This window comes from Tachypleus tridentatus, chromosome 1 (assembly GCF_004210375.1).
Source record: "Tachypleus tridentatus isolate NWPU-2018 chromosome 1, ASM421037v1, whole genome shotgun sequence".
Classification (NCBI taxonomy): domain Eukaryota; kingdom Metazoa; phylum Arthropoda; class Merostomata; order Xiphosura; family Limulidae; genus Tachypleus; species Tachypleus tridentatus.
Window position 1 is genome coordinate 137,206,819 of NC_134825.1, and position 22,189 is coordinate 137,229,007.

Here is a 22,189-nt window from a genome sequence, read left to right on the forward strand (position 1 = left end):
TGCAAAAAATCTGAAGTTTCAATAACATATTTTTACTAAATATTTGTTTTTGAAAACAGTCTTTTTTATTACTAGTATGAGTGAAATATTTTTCATGTTGTGATTACAAAATACTATTATTCATCCTAAAAATCTTGTGTATTATTTACATAAATTCTAGAATTTCCTATACATTTCAAATGTCTGTTTTCAGTAAGACTGTATTTTATGTTATTTTCCCTTCTCTAACTTTGTAAGTGTATATAAGGGAATGTTTCCAAAAATGGAAAGAGGTAAATAGGTCCACTGTATTTGATCCACTACACAAGCCACATCTCAGTAAATAAAAAGATATGAAGTTCTGATTTTATATTCTAGCTTGTAATATTAGTAATTTGAGTTCCTAATTTGTATGAAAGTATAGACTTTGTATTTTGACATCACAAACATCTAATTGCTAGAATATATATTTAGATGTGTTCTTTTAATATTTACTTTTAAATTACGAAATTCATATAGAATATTAAAGTTTGCCTTATAATTTACAATTTTATTCCAAACTTATTTACATAAATTCATAAAATAGTAGTTAAATGAAATTTAGAATGCAAGACAACAAATGCAATGACACAGCCTTTGACCTGCAACCCATAGTGAAAGAAGTGAGAATTAGGTACTAAACATGCAAATTACAGATTTCAACCAAGCAGGGTTGATAAATTTCAATTATTATTTAGTTTCTTTTTTATTAATCTAGCAAGTACACTCTGTTAGTCTTACAAAGATTAATGGCAAGACTTTCCTATTAAGAAATAATTTTTAATAAAGTGTAAAAATACTGTAATTAGCATTTTTAATGACTTCTGTTATTTATTATTAGACAGTTATACAGGAAGAATAGAAATTTATCACAACATACTGATTGGTGTAATGACACTACTTGTTTCAGTTCAAACCTTTCACTAGCTCAACCATATAGGTTTACAAAATACAATTATTATTGGAAAACTGTACTTAAATTTATTGTATGTGCCTTTTGAAGTTTTGAAACAAAAAATGCAAGACAATTAACTTTAATACATGTAAGTATATTTTATAATCTTAGAATCATAAATTCTTCATTTAAATTGTGAAGGGGAGGAGGGGAAGGAATACAGGCACTTCTCTGTCTTCTAGTACCTGGGGATATTCAGCTCTAGCTATCTATAATTCAGTATTCAACATGAGAAGTTTTCTTGAATAAAGAACTTCCAGACTCATTCAAATGGGAAGATATGCAATAAGATACAGGTTCAATTATTCCATTCTTCTGTGCTTCCAATAATTTCAGACTTTTGCCTAACTGGGCAGAGATGAATTGAGTACCTTCACATGTATGCATTCCATTTGAACATTCTATTTTGCTCAAATATTTTGTTACTGGAGTTTTCTTGAACAAAGAACTCACAGACTCGTTCAAATGGGAAGATATGTAATAGGATACAAGCTCGATTATTCCATTCTTCTGTGCTTCCAATAATTCTAGAGTTTTGCCTAACTGGGCAGAGATGAATTGAACACCTTTACATGTATGTATTCCATTTGAATATCCTATTTTGCTCAAAAAATATTCTGTTACTGAAATATCTTATTACTTCATTTTACTGAATATTTGAAACTTACACTTTATTTTGTTTTTCAAGCACTAATGACGACAGCAATGTCAATTCCTTCTTCTTGAAAACTTGGTAATTCTACAACAGAAGTTAACACATCAATGAAATACGAGCTGTCCAACAACATGTAATTGGTTTTCCACTTTTCCAAATACTTATTTTTATAAGATATTAGATATTTTGAAGTTATAAAGACACTCACCAGAAGTTTTAAAAAGCTTTTTCAGGTCATTGCCAAAACCAAAAACAATAACAGTTATAAGAGATAAACAGCTGACAGCACTGTTTACAGGATCCTTTATTAATGGATTTAGAGAGAATAAAGCTCAACGTCTAAAAAAATACAGCTTATATACAATTTAATACTGAATGTAATAACAGCCAATAAAGTTAAAGCCAATAAAATACAAACCAATCAAATGATTTATAGGCACAGTTCATATGGACATAGTACATAGGATTATGTTTGTATTTTCCTTAAATTTTTGTTCATTAACTGTAATTACTCATAAAAAATCATAGCAATTACAACAGTTGCTGGTTTTATGAGACACAGGAGTAGGATTCACAATGGACAAAATGAAATATAAACAAACCCAATACTGATAACCCATTTTTTTTTTCTTTAATTTAGCCAATTATATTATGGAAGAATTTTTAATGAACCTAAAATTTCAGGACTTCTCCAAGACCATGATTTAAAAACAAGTTTTCTTCCATGATTTCTGTGGCTCAAATTTGTAAAGCTTGCTTTCTAAAACTCACCAGAATTTCAAAAATGTACAAACCTGACATGTCTGAAGTCCTTGGTAACACTGTTATATAAATTAATTCTCTAAAAACAATCCAAGAAACCATAAAGACTCAATAGATATATTTTTAAGAAACACTGTCACAAAATACAGTATTTAACCAGGTTATGTTATCAAGATACTGTCATTAGTATACACTTAACAATGCATTTGCTTGGTCCCCTGTGCATACCATATCTTAAATATAAACTTAAGAAATTTAATAGAGTTTTTCTTTTTGTAGCCTTCTGATGATGTCTGGTAAGTTCTTCAAGTGTGAATTGCTTATAGATCCCAAGGCCTGGGTAGTGTTTTGGGCAGGGCCTTAACTAACCTGTCTAGTATACTTCCTATGTCTGACATTATGAGCCATGTGGAAATTACTGGTTTGTGTACCTTTGGCATTCCCCTCATACCTTTAGTGTAAGGGGTTGCTTCTGAGAGAGAATTAATCTCTTCTCATTCTTTGCCTTCCTTAAAATCTACCTTCCTTTCTACTTGAATATTCCAGCTTCCTTTTCACAAAACCTATCTCCTTCCTTGTGTACATGGAGTCATCAGTCAAGAATTTGTCCATGTTCTCCATATATACACTTCTGTCCAGGATGAAAACTCTTCCACTTTTATCTGCTTGGGATATGAAGATGTTGCCATCATTACTCAGTCTATTTAGTGCTATGATAGATCTCTGGAATGGTTGGGTACTGGGAATCTGCTATTGCCTTGTAGCAGGTGACTACTACTATAGTTAGAACCCTTTAAATGATAAAAGAGATGAAAAAATTATCTTCTCTCCAAAGGAAAGATTTCACCAAACTCACATTAATGAGTGTAAGATTCAGCCAGCTTGAGTTCACAGAAAAGAGGGACATAGAGAGGAAAGAGAACACCTGCTTAAACCTTAAATGGAAGACAACTGTCAGCAAAGAGACAGAAAAGTAACAAAGAAAAGCTACAGAAAGTGCTTACATCCCATTAGAAAATAACAAAAACCACAGCAGTGGACTGAAAGTAGGGAGAAACAGCAGCAAGCCTAGTGAGTTGAGAGTAGGATGCTCATTAATAAGATGATTGAAAGATAACAATGTTGCACCAATCAGTAAGTGGCAGTCTTGAATAACTGTAGCTACAAGGTGTAGCACTAAGTACACTGTTCTTCTAGATGCAAAATACTGTATCATTAAAACATTATAATTCATTCTAACAGCAACACATCTTTCAACAATTACAAAAACATCAGTAAAATGACTAGAAACCAATAACTTTAAACCATCCCAAGTATAATAGGATCATTGGTTATTTTACTTTGAAGTTATATCTAGCAACAAAAGTTTTGTAGTTATGAAAGGTACATTTTCAGTTTCCTTCATCAAAACAAATATGGACCAACTTTATGTTAAAATATCATGGAATGAAAACAAAAACTGGTAAATTAAAGGAGAATCAGAAAAATATTCAAATGTTACTACCGCCTCAAAAACAGATCTACATTCATCTAGAGTCGAAAAGGAATGTTACTTTTATTAGAGTTTATATCAGACTAGGACTTTTTGTTACTGCATAGTAGATAAATGTTCCTATGAGTTTTGTACCTTCACAAATTTGGCAGATTTTTAGTAAAATTACGAGTTTTTTGTACATAAAAAAATGAGATTGTTTAATGAAATATTTTTACTAAATATTTGTTTGTTAAGCTATCAAGTTTGTTTGGTTACTAGTCTGACTGCAAAGTGATTTCATGTTATGACAAAAAAACAACAACAACTATTCTTTGTCCCAAAAATCTCAAATATTATTTGTGTAATCCCTTAAACCTCTTAAATATATTTAAAATGTTTGTTTTCAGTAAGATTTTATACTTTATGTTATTTTCTATTCCCTATGTGGGATCTGTAAACTGATCAACGTAATTATCATAAAACATTAGACAATAAATATAAATTGCTTTTTCAAGCACGAATGATTACACATTATAACATAAAAAACAAATGAATAGTCTAAGTAGCTTAAGTCTCATAATGCTATATTTATATATATATTAATTATATTGACCTTCTAGTTATGCCTAGCTAACATTACATAACTTGCAGTAACACAGTGCATGAGTAATATAAAACTGACCAGGTCTTGGCTGTGTTTTAGCAGACTAGTAATTTGTATTACACAGTTACATTTAAATTATTATATACATATGTAGATCATTACTATTTACAAATGTTATGAAACTTAATTTTCTATAAATACAGAAAAATAAATCAAGAAGTATAGCAAACAATTATTCCTTCTAGCTATGACCCTTGAACTTGGTTGCTGCTGGACAAAGTTTGCTAAACCTTTTAAAATTTCACAAGTGGAAAATAGCAAACAAAATGTTTTCACATATTACATGTACACAGTCGAATAACCAAAATATCATAAATAACCATACTGATAACATAAAATTACACTAAAATTTATTAGCTCAGCAACTAAGTTGTATTTAAGTCTTAAAAAGAAGTGTAAAACCTTGATCAGACTAAAAACACGTTCTATCTCCTTGAAATCTTGGATCAAAACAACATGATAGCCTTTTCAGAGATTAAAATGGCTGAGAAAAACTGCTAGAGGGCATTCTAAGCTGTTAATTTGTTATTCACATCATATACTGTGCTAAGAGTATGGTATATACGAGACCATTTATGAAAATGGAAAGAGGTGAACAGGGCCACTGTTTAATCAGTACATAAACCATATATCAGCAAAATAAAAGTATATGAGGTTCTTATTTTATATTCTAGCTTGTCAATATGGGTAATTTGAGTTACTAACTTCTATGAAACTACACCTTTAGCATTCTGACATCACAAACATCTAATTTTAAACAGTGCTGCATTCACCATACTACATGACTCACTAAAATCTATATTTTGGTATGATCTTTTAACATTTACTTTTAAATTAAGAAATTAACTCAGATATAATATTAAAGTATGAATTATAAATTACAATATGATTCCAAACTTACTGAAATAAATTCATCAAATAGTGGTTCAATAAAATTTTGAATGCAGGTCAGTTACATGGCCCTTGGCCCATGACCCATTGCAAAAGGGTTAACTTTCTTGCCAAATTTCAGAAACCCATAATGACCCTCATAGTTTCCATACTATAACTTTTAATATTTTGTGTATCTTCACAAAATTTCACAAACTTCAAGTAAACACTGCAAGTCTTTTGTTGACAAAAAATCAGATTGTTTAATTGAGTATTTTTATTAAAACTTTCTACATGAACATATGAAGTCAAAATGTTGGCTGTTCCATGTTCAAAGTAATTTCGATGTTAAGATTATAAACATATTTTTATACATCTGAAAAGTATCAATTTCATTTGTATAATCTCTGAAACATTTCAAATAAATATCAAACAGTTTTTTAGTAAAATTTTATATATTTTTTTCTGTTGTTTTCCCTACTGTGAATCTGTGCACAATTGATCAATTTGATTAATCTCATAACCACCATAAAAAGAATACAAAATAAATCTCAGCTACCTTTTTACTTTTATAGATTTTAACAGGAAACTAAATTTATTTATCGGAAACAGCTAAAAGCTCATAATAGTATATATCTACTTCTACTTAAATATTATTGTTTTTTTCACCCTTTGAATTGTATCTCACTAATAATCCCACTATACAACTTGTAAGTCACTCAGTGAATATGTAACCCTTTTACCTTATCAAATTATTTAATGCACAAGTTACTTATGATTAAAACTTGTGAAGAACTTTATCACTATTTTTGCATTATCTTACCTAACCTAACAAGTTTCTAATTTTTACATTTGAGTTACTTTTGTAATGATAAAGAATCCACATGAAAAAACAAAAACATGGTACTTAACTGAGTCTTGTTTTCTTACTGTTGACTGTCAATGAAACTCAACCCTACTTCTTTCTAACACTAAGGAATTTTTACTGAATTAAATAATGCACCTAAAATAACAATATACACAGATCAAACAATGTCCTATAACTGTAATAATTTTTTCTAACTATGCCATAAGTGTCTTTAAAAATTCAGGTAAGCTCATCAATGTGACTTGCGTGAGAATGCATTTGAAACTGAATTACGAAATAGGCAATAATACTTACAGAAAACAACTTTATACTATATTTGATATACTTGGGAGTAAAGCTTGTAAAGAAAACAATGTAATATAACCCTTATTTGATGGATGAAAATGTTGGTTTTCTATTAGTTATAAATAATATCTATAAATATAAAAAAGAAGTATTGGTAATTTTTAGAAGATGGAATGTGAAAGGTAGGTCTGATTGTCTAGCTTACAGCTTTGTAAACAAATAAGACTGAAAGCTATAACAGTACGTTTTACTTGAATAATATTTATATTAAAATGAGTAATGTTAGCTTCAATTTCACACTTCTCTGAGGTGTGATAAATAAATTAGAGAAGAGGGAAGTTCTAGATAACAAATGTCACAATTCTCATACTAAGGGAGACTAAGGATTTTTTTAAAAATATTTTCTTATCAAATTAAGAATTTAAAATTTATATAATATTAAAATTTGATTTGTTAGCTAGGTTTTCATACCAAGTTCATTCGTATACAACAAATCTAATTCTCTAAAAAGTCACAATATGCACAATCTAAAAGTGTTAAAGAAATCAGCAGATTTTATGACCTTAACTATTCCTGTGCATTGAAAACTATCATTTGAGTCTGTTGCTTTCATCATATATTATGAGCATGTTTAAATTGATAAGTTTCACTTATTTGAATGTGTAGGTCTATGAAATGTTGTTCAGAAAAGTAACTAAGAGATTACAGATAAGGAACCCAGGAGATAAACCCCATTAACTGTGAAAGCTCATTCCACTTTTTTCATAGAAAATGTTACTATCCTCTTCATACAGAACCAATAATGATAAATTGCTACAGTGTTACAAAGATATTATTTTTGTGAACATATAAAACATTCCAATACTTCAACTACTTTATTTTCTCAGGATAAATAAAACTAAACTATAGGCTTTATTTTCTCTATGCTCTTGGTTACAAACTGAAATTCATTTTCATAAAAAAATGACATCTCACACACACACCATAGAATTTACTCCTCGAAGTTACACTAACTTTAGATTTCATATGTCCCAAAGAAAATGTGATTCTACCAAAAATTATTCTATATGCATATGAAAGTAAAATCTAGACATTATAGCTGGATACATATAGTCATTAAAAATGGAACTTTCAGTTTATCATTACTTCTTATTTTAGAACATGCATTATGAACACATTGCATTCCCTGTGCTTGCTTTTAAATTAATAGGGAAAACAAATCCATGAAAACTGAAAAAACATACCAAATGCTTTACAGTGAATGCGTTGTAATGTATTATTTTAAAAGGCCAATAACATTATTGATAATCTTACAACCCAACAACTTAAAAATCATGAAAAGAGATCATAGCTTAACATTTAACAGTCTAAGAAATCAAATTTTAAGTATAAATAAAAATAACTATGAAATTCAGATATATCAGTTTTTATTTCATAAGATTATTACATTATCAGTTACATAATCACAACTCATTTATAATAACTTAAATTTATTAATAAAATCATTATTAAAACTGTACTTTGTTTTGTTAAATTTTTCCAGCTTAAATTGCCAAGTTCTTGTATTACAAATAAAAAACCTGAAGGATTTGTTTGAGGGACTGTTCTATGCGTTAGAACCACCTTCAGCAATAAATGGATAAAACACAACATGCTGTTCCAAGACATATTTCTTTAAAATCTTAAAGTTCTTACGTACCTTTCAGTTAGATATAAAGTCTATGCTTTCATAAAGTAAAATTACACAAGACAAAATCTTTATTTAGAACTTTAAATGCACTTAATGACTAGGCTATCTTAAAAGCTGCCCATGTAATTTATAACATAAAAGAATGGAATAAGCTACTAATCTCATCTCTAAGTATCTAATGAAAACATTAGTTTTAAAACTTTGGGGAAATTATGTAAAATCTGACAACAATATAATATGTAACTCTACTACAGCTTACTTCTTCTTGGCTTTTGGAGAAGTAGATTGAAATACACTTGATGCTGACATGAGATTTTCAATGTACTGTCCTAGTACTTGGTTTTCAGACTTTAGCTTCAAGTTTTCTTCTTTTACACTATCAACTCTCTGTGAAAGATCTAACAAAAAAAAAAGGATTATTAGAGGAACTATTAAACAAAAATAAAACATCAACTTATTTAACATTAATATAAAATGTTCACCACAATTTAATTAACATGACTAAAAAATTCACATTATATTAGCCACATGAATACAACAAAAATAAGTACTAATACAGTACATAAAAAATAAAAACAAAACCAAAAGTGATAAAAATATTAAACAGACACATACATATGTATTTATAAATGCATATAATCACAGGTTCACACTTAACTCGTTATACTTATTGGTGCCCTACAAGCCAGTCATATTTTTGAGTATTCCAACAACCAATTAATTGAAGTTACAATTAAAGCAATCATCACGAAAATAATCAAAATTATTGTTTTCAATTATTCTGAAAACTGCCATTATGTTTGCTAGTTATTGGACTCGCAGCTACTTAAAGTTATGAATCCTCATCATTATATGAAAGTTGACTCTAACCAAAGCTTTTTTGAAAATGGTATTTGGTACCATATGTAATTATCATTCATATTTTAATTTTTTGCATGCACATAATTAAAAATTAAATACTCTGAGGATCTCCTAAAGTTTCTACTAATCATGATTATACTTCCATTGTCATTTCTAAATGGCTGTAAATAGTCATAATACTTGGCATATAGGTTCTCAACAGCTTTCTAGTATAACAGATCTAATATATGTCCATATGCTTATATTTCATTTTGCAAAAATATTTTGTTTTGAAAAATAATTTTTAGAATATGATACTTCATTGTCAAATGAACCGACATTTATGTAAATGTTTTATACGATTATCATAAATTTGGTAATGAACTATCATAACAGACAGATCTGTCAACAACCTTTATAAATGTAACAGAAATGGAAGTAATAATATCTAATATTATGAACTGTTAACACTACAAATGTAATTTTACAAATTGTCACTAGATGACATATATGATTACCATATCATCATAATTATGTAATTTGTTTTTTTCTTATTATTACCATTTTTTAATTATTCCAAATATACAGGTAATCAAAATACTACCACTGTTTATTTCTTTGTAAGCATAATACTTCACAACACGTAAGGGCCTTGGGTTCAATTATTAATACCATTAAACATGCTTGCTTTGTTTTTCTTATTGCAAAGTTAAGGCATTTTGCTACTGTCACCAATTTTCAACTGCTGACTAGAATAAATGCTGTTGAACAGTTAGTGAAAATTAATGTTATTGTTTTTTAACATTGTTATATTTGTAATTGTGTGTTTGTTAGTATTGTATAAGCATGCAAGAATTTAGGAAAAGGGTTTATGAGGGCCAATACTTCACAATTCCATTCTTTTAATCTACTAATAACTGTATTATTTAATACTATGAGAACAGACTGATGTGAAAGTGTACATGTCACAACCATTTACACACTGCCATTGAACATGGTACACTAAAACTTTTATCTAGTGTCTGCCAGAACTAGGCAGTATACTTCTAGCAAGGCTTCTGGAATCAACATCAAACATTTATTAAGTTTCCTATACCATTTAAATTATAATTTTGTTAACTGATTTTCCTCAAAAATGTTTAAAATTGAAACAGTTGAGAGTATAACTCTCTGAAAAACCAGTTAATAAAATTATAATTTACTAAATGTCATAGGAGATTTAACAAACTTGAGATGTTTGTTCTAAAAGACTTGCTAGAAATATACCCAAACTTTGAAAGTGAAACTTCAATGTGCAACTGTTGAACATATTTTATGTTTTGTTTCTATAATAACTTAAAAGTTTGATTGTGTTATCTTGTTCTAAGTGAATTCTTTATGTAAACCTTATTGAGCAAACTTCATGACAGCAAATGAGATATTCTAGTATAAAATATTTTTTTTTGTAACAAGTACACAGTTGAACCCAAAGACAAACCCCACATTAAACCACCTTGTTAATACTTTAAAGTACAGTGTAAGCAACAATGTACATTAAAACCTTAAACTGTACAAAAATTATAATTATAGCATTTTGTATAAAGAAATAACATAATACTATAATGTATTCACCAATTATATGTCCTGGCAACAGCCTGCCACCTTATGTTTCAGGTTCTGTAGTTTTACAAATTCCCAAAAAGCCCTTAACCCTTAATTCCCTAAAAGCCCTAAATGTTAATTGATACTTGCTAGAGGGAAAGAAAGTAAACAAAGACATTGTAGCATCACTAAGCAGCAACAGTGATAAAGAAGCTTCAAGAACATTCTCATACATTCCAGATGGAACTGTAATAAAAACTGATTCCTACAGTGAACATTTGTATTTGAACATATAAATATTTACAATTATAAGAATTTTGTGGAGGCAAGGGTGCCAGATAAATCTATTACTGGACTATATGTTTGATGTTAGTGTTATTAAATGTTCATATTACCCTTATATCACTGATTTAGCAAAAGTTCATGGTACAGAAGAGTAAACAACAAATACAAAATAAATAGATATTGATAAAACTATATTATATATTTTGTAATTTCTATAGGCTATGCAAATACAAAATGCAAACTGTACAAAGGACAAAAGTATTTTTATTTTTCACACAAACATCACGTTGCACCACAACTTCTCAGAACTTGAGTGAGATTGTCAACTCAGATATTTTAAATACAAACACTTTTGCACTACACTTGATCTTTATGCACAACATGAAACTTGTACATTTTACTAAAAGCTTGTAACATTTATGTAGAAGCATATAGTACATTCAGTTAATATTATTTTTCCACTTCAGCATACCTCAGATACCTGTAGTACCTGTAAGTGCAAATCTATGGAAGTTTACCCAACCAGTCGATCTTTTTTCAGAAATCAATAACAAAAACAGCCAGATACAGTATCAGTTTTGATTTGATTACTTATTTCAAAGAAAACTTTGAGGTTTTCTGAAGTCGCCAATGTTGGAGCATACAGCAGTACATTTAAGGACTCAGTCAATAAATGATTATTTCATATAACAGTATAAAAATCAAACAAATATTTTCATTACAGTTTCATGCTTCGTGGACATATAAAACATACATAAAAGATAATTTTGCTGTCAAAGAAACCTTAATACAGAAAGTGGAACATGTGTCAAAAAATTTGATTAAAAAGGAAAAACCAAATTTAAAATAGTATGAAACAAAGTTCTTAATGAAATGCTTAAAGTTTGGTGTCCTTCTGTTACTACACAACTATTGGTAATGAACGTGTAAAATACTAAGAGTAAAGATTATGTAATTCTTAAGACAAAACACATAAGAATAATGCACTCCCAAGAAAAAAAAATGTGCATTTGTTGAAGTACTAGTACTCAAAGGGTTTACTGTGCATGAGAATGTGTTGGTCTCTAATATGTGAAGAGCTATCATACAATGAAAATTAAATTACAGACTAGCATATGAGTAGAGGTACATATTTCATTCAAAGCTTGTAGCATGCTCTGCAGTGATACATGGTAACAGCTATTTGTCCTCTGGAGAGATAAGTAGTATTTCTGTACTTATTTGTTAATACTTGTTATGTATTAGTTTACTTGTACAATTTATTTTCACTTCCAGATATCTTTCCATTGTTAAGTGCACACCATCTTGAGTTGTACAAGAATGCAAATCCTGAAAATATTTAACTGTAATTCATTTAATTTGCATACATTTTTTACTAAGCCTAATGAAAAGTAGTTGCAGGAACTGTAACCAAATAAAGTTCATATTTCAACTGTTTTTTACATTGATGTCAAGGTACTTACAGAATGACATTAATCAATTAGTAAGTTAAACAAATATTTGACAAATGGCCTTTAATTACAAAAAATGGCAAGTTAATACATTTTAGTTATAAAACTTTATCTGGATGATGTGTTTAATGCAACTTTGAAATCATTCAATATTGTGAGTAAAGAAAAGGATACCAACATACTTGTATATTATTTGTTCCAAACACTGAAGCAGTGATGTATTGCTATTAGTAAAGCTAACAAAATTTAGGGTGTATTTATAAGTGTACTTATTGTAAGTGACAAGAGTAATTGTGTCTTTTTCAAATTACTAGTTAGGCCACACTAGGAATATTGTGCAGTTTTGATCAAAAGGATGAAAGGGTTTATTTTTCAAAAGTAAAAAAAAATGTACGTGAAAGGACTTAAACAGAGCAACCTGGAAATGTAACAGTACTACAAGAAAGGAAAGTGATCCTCAGAATAGGCACTTTGAATATCTCAAGATTGGACAACAAGGTAGAGGAAATTACTGAAAATGAGAAAAATGCACATAAAAGCCCTTGGACTGGCACAAGGACAAAGAACAAATAAATTACATGAAGATTACATAATGATATGTTCAGGAGCAGCTGTAAAATATAAAACAAAATATGCAGTTGGTTTTATAATCAACCCAGAAGTAGCTTCAAATATTGTGTAAATCAAATACATCTCAGAAAGAAGTGCCTTGATAAGAATACAAAATGGCCAGAACATAAACATGTTTACAAACAAACGTACCTTTTACAGAAAACTATGCATATGAACAAGAAGATGTGTATACTTTGATGAAATATATTACAAACTCTTAAATATCGATCCAACTAACAGACTTTTAATAAAAGAGTAGCAATGAACATATAATCTTTTGAGAAATACCTAGTACCTTATGGTGACAAAACCCTGAAAGAAACTCAAAGAGAGAAAGTAGCCTTGAAGTCTGTTCCCAGCATAACTTGTTTATTATGAACACATTCCACATGTACAGTGTTAAGTATTATTATTTATCCTGGACAAGCCCCCAATTTATTATGTTATATATTAAAATCTGAAATAGTCTAATACCAAGTACTATGATAATTTAAATTTATAATTAAGTGATAATATGTATCAAATTTGTGATATTTGTCAACAAGATTAATAAATGTACACAGTTTTATTTATTTTTAATACAAATATATTTTAGTACACAAACAATAATACAATTTATAATAAGAGTTATTACAAGTTATGATTTATATACAAGTGTTTCAAATTTACAAATAATATTGAGTCTTCTGTCTGGTCTGGAACAGGATATTTTATTGAAAGTTTATGACAAGCAAATTAATTCAAGTTGATACTGTACAATTTCCTTAACAGGAAGCTAGCTACCTCTTCATTCTTCTTACTGACAGTCCCATATCTAGTTTTTACACCAATAAAATTATATAAAATTTTATAAAATACTGATGTCCAATGTGAATCCGCTGAAGTTAAATGGTTCGTAAAGTTTGAAATCTATAAGCATTCTTGGTCAATATATCTAAAATTCCCAAATAATGAGCATTAATCATTGTTATAGCTTCTAAGGTTTATAGTATACTGACTGTAGCAAACCAATAACATATATTTTCTTGGTACATTGCATTGATTATATTTGTAAGTGAGGACAGTTTCTTGAAACTTTAGTTTAGGCAACAATATAGATGAAATGCTAATATTTATGCACACACACACACACATACATATTGTTTATTCTTATACTTAAGAATCTACAATTTTATTTAACTGGGTGGGAATTTCACAATATACATTTAACAGTGCAAGTTACTTGCATTTCTTAATATATATTTACCTGAATCAAACATCAATAGAAACAATACTAGCTGGAATAAGAAAAATGTGGTAGTAAAAGAAAAAGTAATAAAGATGAAAAAATTAACAGAACAAGAAAACCAAGATAAACTTCAGCAAAAAATGTGAATCATTTTTATATAGGGGGCTATATATGTATTTCACTTGAATAATAATATATTCTCTTTAACTGTGAGATTCCTCAATATATCCTCACAAAATACTGCTCAGATTTTCATAACCCTTTCATGACAGATTAAAGGTCAATGGCCATGTTATTGCATTTGTTAACTTGCATTTAAAATTTTATTGAACTGCTATTTCATGAATGTATGTCAATAAATTTTGAATTAAATTGTAGATTAGAATTCGAACTTTAATACTTTGAGTTAATTTTTAATTTAAAAATAAAATTTGTATATTACAAAAAAAAACTAGTCCACTAAATCAAAGCCAAGACAGGGAAGACTAAAGGTCAGTTTTATAGTAATTGATATGTCACGAGTACATGTGCATCTTGTCAATGCAAGTTATGTAATGTTAGCTAGGCATGACTGGAAGGTCAATATAATAAAATTAATAAATATATATGTAAATATATAACATTAAGAGACTTAAACTACTTAAACTACACATCTATATTTTCCTGTTATAACATGTACTAATTCTAGCACACACACAAAAAAGCATAATTTATATTCATTTCCTTTTTTTTTTTTTTTTTTTTTTATGATGTTTATGAGGTTGATTAAGTGACAGACCCCCCTGTAATTAGAGTATGGAAAATAACAAAATATAAAGTCTTACTGAAAATAATCGTTTGAAACGTATTTAGAAGATTTTAAGAGATTACACAAATAATATTAAAGATTTTGGGGATGAAGAATAGCTTTTTAATCATAACATGAAATAACTTTTCGTTGATACTAGTAATGAAACAGACTATTTTCACAAACAAATTCTGTATCAAAAGTTATTGCACAAATACTCAACATGTACAAATGTGTAGACAAACTTGTGTATACTATATTAAACCCAAAGTGAAACGGTTAAAGATTACAAGTGACTTGTACATAATGAATGATGTATTTTAATTGTTTCTACTCAAAATACGTTATTTAACTATTGTAGTTATTATCATAAAAATTCTTAATAGTTTAAGTGCAAGGTTATTTTCATTTTCAGAATAAAAATATTTTTCTTCATCTTGTTTTCATATTTCAATTGCATAATCTCTAGAATCTCTTAAATGGATAGCAAAAGGTTTTTTAAGGTAAATGTTTATATTTCCATTTTCTCTACTTCATAATTAACTTTAGATATCATCAACATACAGTGCAATGAATTATTTAAAATTAAAAAACAGAAAAATATACATACCTTTAATTTATCACAGAATATCTTAAAATATCTTTTTTGTTGTTATAATCATAATTTCAGGTCTTTTCATATATACTTAATATTGAATGTTTTATTTTCCTTTCCTTTAGCTTTTTGTTACTCATTTTAGCACATAATTGTTTTAAATACAAATTTCTGTGAAGAAAGAAAGGAATATTCAGATTTGTGTAATTCTAAAATTTTTTATTAAATAAAACATAAAAGTATAAAGAGAACTATAAAACTTACCATCTAAAGTATTTTGCAATTCCATGACTTGTGCAATAAAACGAGCCTTTTCCTCCATTTCATCAGGTGTAATGTCAGGATCTAATGCTGAAAAAACAGTCAGTACTATATTAAGCACCTTTTAACATAATTTTCAAAATAATAAGTTTCATTATTTCTAAATACATTGCTCTTATTCCATACGTACCATGGATTTTTTTTATTCTAATACCTAAAAAAAACATCTATTAAAACTTGACAGGCTAATCAAAAACTCTAGTAGCATGGTAAAAATATGTTCACAATCAAACAGAGAACCTAATAAGAGTTTTATGAACCACTGAATAACAAAAGTTTGGGGTCTTAAGCAGGAAAGTATCAGGCTAGATTATATCAACTGAAAATATAATCAAGCAGCATTAAAGAAATTTCCAAACAAAGAGCAGATTAACTGGACTGTATTTATGGGAATACAAGTGGAGCAGACAAACGTTACAAGAAACAGACGAAGATAACGGCACTCAGAAGATGTTTTATTTTCAGCAGTATACTTCCTCACCTTTCAGGAAAGAGAGTTAGGCAATATGTATTTACTCATGGTACTATCCATTTCTCAGTTATGGTCACATGTGATAACAAAACAGGTAGGCAGGGTTACATCACAATGCACTGCTCTTCATTTGTAGGGAGAGATTCTAAAAGTAAATCAACAGTAGTGTATGACTGGACATACTACCATGGTTGGGCAAGAAAGTAAGCATTCAAGAAGACTTTAAAAGACTCAGGCAGTCATGAGGATCAGGTCAACAGACATAGGACAATTTAATGAGATCAATATTTTAAAAAAATAAAACAGCAAATTGTTCTTCCTCTAGGTTGTAAATATACAGAAAACAGTCATTTTTGTCTATGCCGTCTATAATGTAATGCATCACCAGCCATCATTTAGTATTTGCTGTGCACTTCCAGATAGCCATCATCACTCTCTCATGAAGCACCAAATCCAGAGGATGGAAGTTGTATAAGACAATAACAAAGGTGATATAAAGATGTCTTCTGGAAAATTCCATTCAACAAATATCATCTTATCTATAATGGGAGACCAGTTAACAGATCATTTACAAGTTTAATGTATTTAAAAGCATATAGAATTTGTCATAACATACGTCTTGATGGTAAAAATTAATATTTACCCAATTTTTTGAATGATTGTAATATCTTATAGGATTTATAAAAAATGTCAAAAAAAAGGCAAGGAAGCCATTCTTTCAGTACAATAACCAGCAAACAGCACCACCTCCACAAGAACATGAAAAAAACAATTTCATGCAAACTATCATTCTAATATTCTGCCTTAACAGTTGCCTGAAAAATAACAATTTGAAAGTTGTTTATAAATATCCTAACACCATTAAAATTTTCTTACCATAGAAAAAGTATGAATATAAAAATAAAGAACAGAGCATATATATATACAAATATGTGTGAGTATATATGTATATTTATATTCCAAATCCATGGAGCACAAAAAGGATGCTAATAATGTTAAAAAAGAAAGCAATTTCCTACTCTGAGAAAATTTGACCATAAAAGAAGCTGGAAATCAGCCAAGTTAATGTCAAATGAAGAATCCTGGAAAATCTGCTAATCAATAGGTTGTCAAATGTCCAGAGGCCTGAAGGTCACTAAGCTGAACCCCATTTTCACATATGCCATTCAAGGAATTTAACTTTTTATAAAACTAGCTGTACTTCCACAGAATTTCCAAAAGTGGTCTGTTTCTATAGTAAATAAAACTAAAATTAGGAGAAATAAGTATTTTATTTCTTGGTTTGAGTTCACATGTCATGCTGTGTTGTTGCCTACAGAAAGCATAATTCTTCTCAGGATTAATAGTATGCATACATTTTACTGATGTCACAACAGCACATATTCCAATGTTATGACTTATAGCTATTATTCAACTGCCAGGGTTTCTTTCGTTGCCAATCTAAGCACTGGTCTGAATTTTCTTGCTTGCTCCAGTCTTTTCTACTCCACTCAATTGTCCTTAGCAATATTTATCTTGTGACACTCTCCATCTATGTCAGTGCACCCTCTATTCTGATACTGTAAATAAGTACGCTGTTCAGATAATGTTATCACTTTTTCAAGACCAATTTACTTCCAGTCCCTAACACTGGGGAGGAAGAGTGGTAGAGTATAATAAGAAGTATTATTAGAAATACATTTTCAATTTAAGAAAATGTCAACTTCCAAACATACTTATCTCCTCCTCTCATACTTATAGCTCAAATCTCACATTGATAAGATAGAAGGCCTGGTGATGGTATTATCCATGCAAAAAGTATCTAAATGGGAATGGGTGTATCAATACAGGACTGATGCCTTAGGGAGGGAACCACACTATATCCACAGCAGATATGTTCTTCACCTAGAACATAATTCCTATACTGAGGGTGTTTAAATGAATTATTATCCCTAAAGGACAGGCCTCAATGAGATAGCCAAGCTTCTACTACTCGGAGTTGGAATTAAAGGGCCATGATCCCTATGTCCTGGTTGAACAACAAACTATATATTAATAACCATAAATGTTCAAGCCATAAACAAAACATATTAGAATGAAATAAAATATGCTGCATATTTTTAAAAAGGATTCTAGGGTACAAGCTACAATGTGGGATTATAAAATGTAACCTAGGTTTTGGAGGTGACTACAGAAATAGGACCATGTACTGTGGGGATACACCGTCTATCAATCTTAACCTCTAATTCACTAGTCTCCCATAAGAAAATTAGAAATAAGGAGAGCGAGATGTGGGTGCACAAGCCCATGATGTCCCACATCTTTATCACCCTTTACTGCCTGCAAACAGTTGTGGGAAGGTGACTGCTCTCCCAAGTCTGCATATGATCACAACATTTGGCAGATTGTCAGTAAACATTACAATGCTTTCATATGCCAAATATCAGATTTTGTATTAAGTCTTAAGGTTTGTTTAGCAATGTTTTTCTTGTGCCTTTATCTTTTTACATGTTCTAACCAACACAAAGAAATTTTTATTTTCAAATTAGAAATACTTTTATGCATAAGAAAATTTTCAAATTTTAGTTGTGGAATTCTCATGATGTTGGGGTATTTATCAAACATTTGTTAATAAAAAAATAACTTGAGTTTGTTGTTATTTTCACTTACAAATCTCTGTAATAGTTCAGTCGACTTGTCTAATCTTGGAAGCACCACATTTTTATTGGAAAATAAAAATGCATTATACCTTTTTCATTCTAGAATGACTACAAATAACACAAAAACATCAGATTATATATATTTTAAATCTTATAACATTTATATAAATTTCTTATTTTTAAGATATTGTCCTTTCAGCCACACCTAGTGAATAACAGAGAAGTTACAATTACAAGGTGCATGTTTACTCATGTTACCATATTCAATAATAAAAATCGGATCCTCAGTCTTTACAAAGTGAGCTGTTTTGGCTCTGTTTTAGTCACATTTCAATTATTATACATTATATATATGAAATTAAATAATTACATTTAAATGAAGTTAATTGAGTAAACAAAATCATGAGAAAGGACTGCATGAAAAACAGCAAATCCTAACCTCTAATTAATTATATTATAATCATAAATTTTTAAGCCAAAAACAACACACATTAAAATTAAAAAAAATACACTGCATGTTTTTGAAAAGATTCTAGGGTACAAGCTACAACATGGGATTATAAAATGTATCCTTTTTTTTTTTTTTTTTTATGTTTATCTTTTATTATTATTATTTTAAGTTGGGAGAGCAGTCACCTTCCCACAATTGCCTGCAGGCAGTGAAGGGTAATATAGATGTGGGATGTTGTGGAATTGAACACCCACATCTCACTATAATTTCTAATCTTCTTATGAGAGTCTAGTGAATTGGAGGTTAAGACCGATAGATGATGTATCCCCACCACAATATGGGTCCTACTTCTGTAATCACCTCCAAAACCCATGTTACATTTTATAATCCCACACTGTAGCTTGTACCCTAGGACTCTTTTTAAAAATATGCCATGTATTTTATTTCATGTTAATGTGTTCTGTTTGTGGCTTGAAATTTTATGGTTATAATATAATTAATCAGAGGTTAGGATTTGCTGTTTTTAATACAGTCCCTCCTCATGATTTTGTTTATTCATTTAGTTTCATTTGAATAAAATTATTTAATTTCTATATATATATATATCTTATGGGTGCATTCCAATGAGACAGTAAGCCACACTGAAGTAGACAAACCCTCTCCTTAACCTGAAGAAGTCCAAACAGCAACATCCCTTAGAATGATGATACTGTATATGCCTCACCCAAACTAAGGAAAGAGAAGTTATTTAATCTGGAATTATGAACACTCATCCTTATTCCTCAACCATGGAAGCAAGGTAAATTCCATTTGTCCCTAGAATTATGGAAAGACATGAAACAACTGTGCTCAATTAAGAATCCAGAATGGGGTCACTCAGCATTTGGAATTACAAGACAACAGACCATCTTAACAATGGATGTGTGCGTGTTGTGTTATAATAAAGCCACATCAAACTATCTGTTGAATCCACTGAGGGAAATCAAACCCTTGATTTTTGCATTGTAACTCTGTAGACTTACCACTGTACCAGCAGAGGACACATTAACAATATACAGAATCAATATTGACTGAAAAGAAAGGCCATGCTCAACCTAACCAGATGGCTGAACATCAAATCTGAACCTAAATTACAAGTAGGCTCCTGAACGTATTCTTGACACATGTAGCAACATATAAGAAAAAAAAAAATTCAAGGACTTGGGTTGGATGGCCCCCAACTTTTTCTCCCTAGCTCCACTAGCAAAATATGTAATGCATCAAGTAATATCTATAAGTGTAAGAAGAAATAAGCATGTTTTGGAATTGCAATTCCTTAGCTAATTATACTTAGTTGTGCTAGATGTTTGCATTTATTGGAAAGATCACACTTTGAAACACTATCTCCCACCAGTTAGTTTAAAAATGGTATGAAAAATTCCATAGAGAACTTCAAATGCTCTTGGCATTGTTTTTGCATTTGTCTTTGCTAACACTTTAGAGTTGTTTCTCACCTAATGATATGTTAGTTTGATAGACAACTGAATTTAAGTTTTAATTTTATTTGAGTTAGTTATGTTTTAAAATGCATATTAAAAAGATTTAATAATTATTTAAAATAAATTGCCTCAGTTTATCAGGCTTAGAGTAGTAGACAAATTTCTCAATATTCTAATGACAGCTAAATGTCAATGTTGAGGACACCCCACTAAGGAATAGGAAAGGAAAATTACACCCCAAAAATTAAGTTTTTGTTAAAAGAAAAAGTAGAAACTTATAATTCAGAATATAAGGGAAACAAATTACAAGATTATTCAATGAAAAATTAAAAGATGTCAACATTTTTTGTGTGTTTAATTTTGAACATTTCACTGCACAAAACATTAACGATAATAATCAAAATATTTATAGTCTAAGCTTAAGGAAAAAGAATATAAAAAGAACAAATATTTTAAGTAAAATACAATATTAATATAATTTCATTCCTTTTGTGCAAAATATCTGTAATATTTGTTAAAAACTTTACCAATTGTTGGGAAGAGACATTAGAAAGCTCAAAGTTGCTATGAATATTATTGTACTGTTTATAATTCTCCATATCAGCTATGCCCACTGGATTATGTCTCATTTCCATAAGATTAATGGTTGAAATTAGGTTAATTTAGTCACGAAAGACAGTTGCAGACATTAAGACTAGTGGTTCTTATCCCTTACATATATGTGGAAACTAAGAGACAAACAAAATGAGAATACTGAGGGATCCACAAATCATTCCAAAACCAAGATTGACACACTTGATGTGTAAGAAAAAGATGGATGCTAATGACCCAGACACTGGCCTAGTGAAACCTGCACTTCTTAAAGAACAAAGGTGGCCACAGAAGACTTGCTTCATGAAAAAGAAGCAATTTCTTCTAACCACTATCCAGTACCTTCAAAAAAACCTTCCAGCAAGCAATAAACAGTTGTTCTCTACATTGTGAGAGTCTCCTTTGGAGAAGTGAGTCAAACAGTATGGAAAAAGAATAAATATTCAATTAAGAAATTGCCTTATACTGCAGCAGAATATGCTGCCTTGGTAGTTAACAAGTTCTATGTCTACCAGCTAGAGAAACCTATAAGAGTTAGTATATGGTTTTTGAGAAAATGGTTACAATTTAGATAAAATAATATCCTTGCAGTCAGACATACATATGAAGAAGCCGAG

At 29.5% G+C, this 22,189-nt stretch overlaps 1 protein-coding gene across 5 annotated transcripts in view; it reads right to left on the reverse strand.

Annotated features, from left to right (window-relative positions):
* Nucleotides 1-22,189, reverse strand: part of LOC143225206 (uncharacterized) — a 102,369-nt gene that overhangs the window by 51,111 nt on the left and 29,069 nt on the right. For 3 of the 5 annotated variants that reach the window (XM_076454227.1, XM_076454226.1, XM_076454235.1), the window contains exons 4-5: nt 15,885-15,971; nt 8,501-8,639 (exon numbers count right to left, since the gene is read on the reverse strand). In XM_076454227.1, coding sequence (XP_076310342.1) covers nt 8,501-8,639; nt 15,885-15,971 — 226 coding nt within the window. Of the gene's footprint in view, nt 1-1,890; nt 3,182-3,208; nt 6,370-8,500; nt 8,640-15,884; nt 15,972-22,189 lie in introns of those variants that run through there. The other 2 variants (XM_076454218.1, XM_076454245.1) reach the window with 2 other exon arrangements.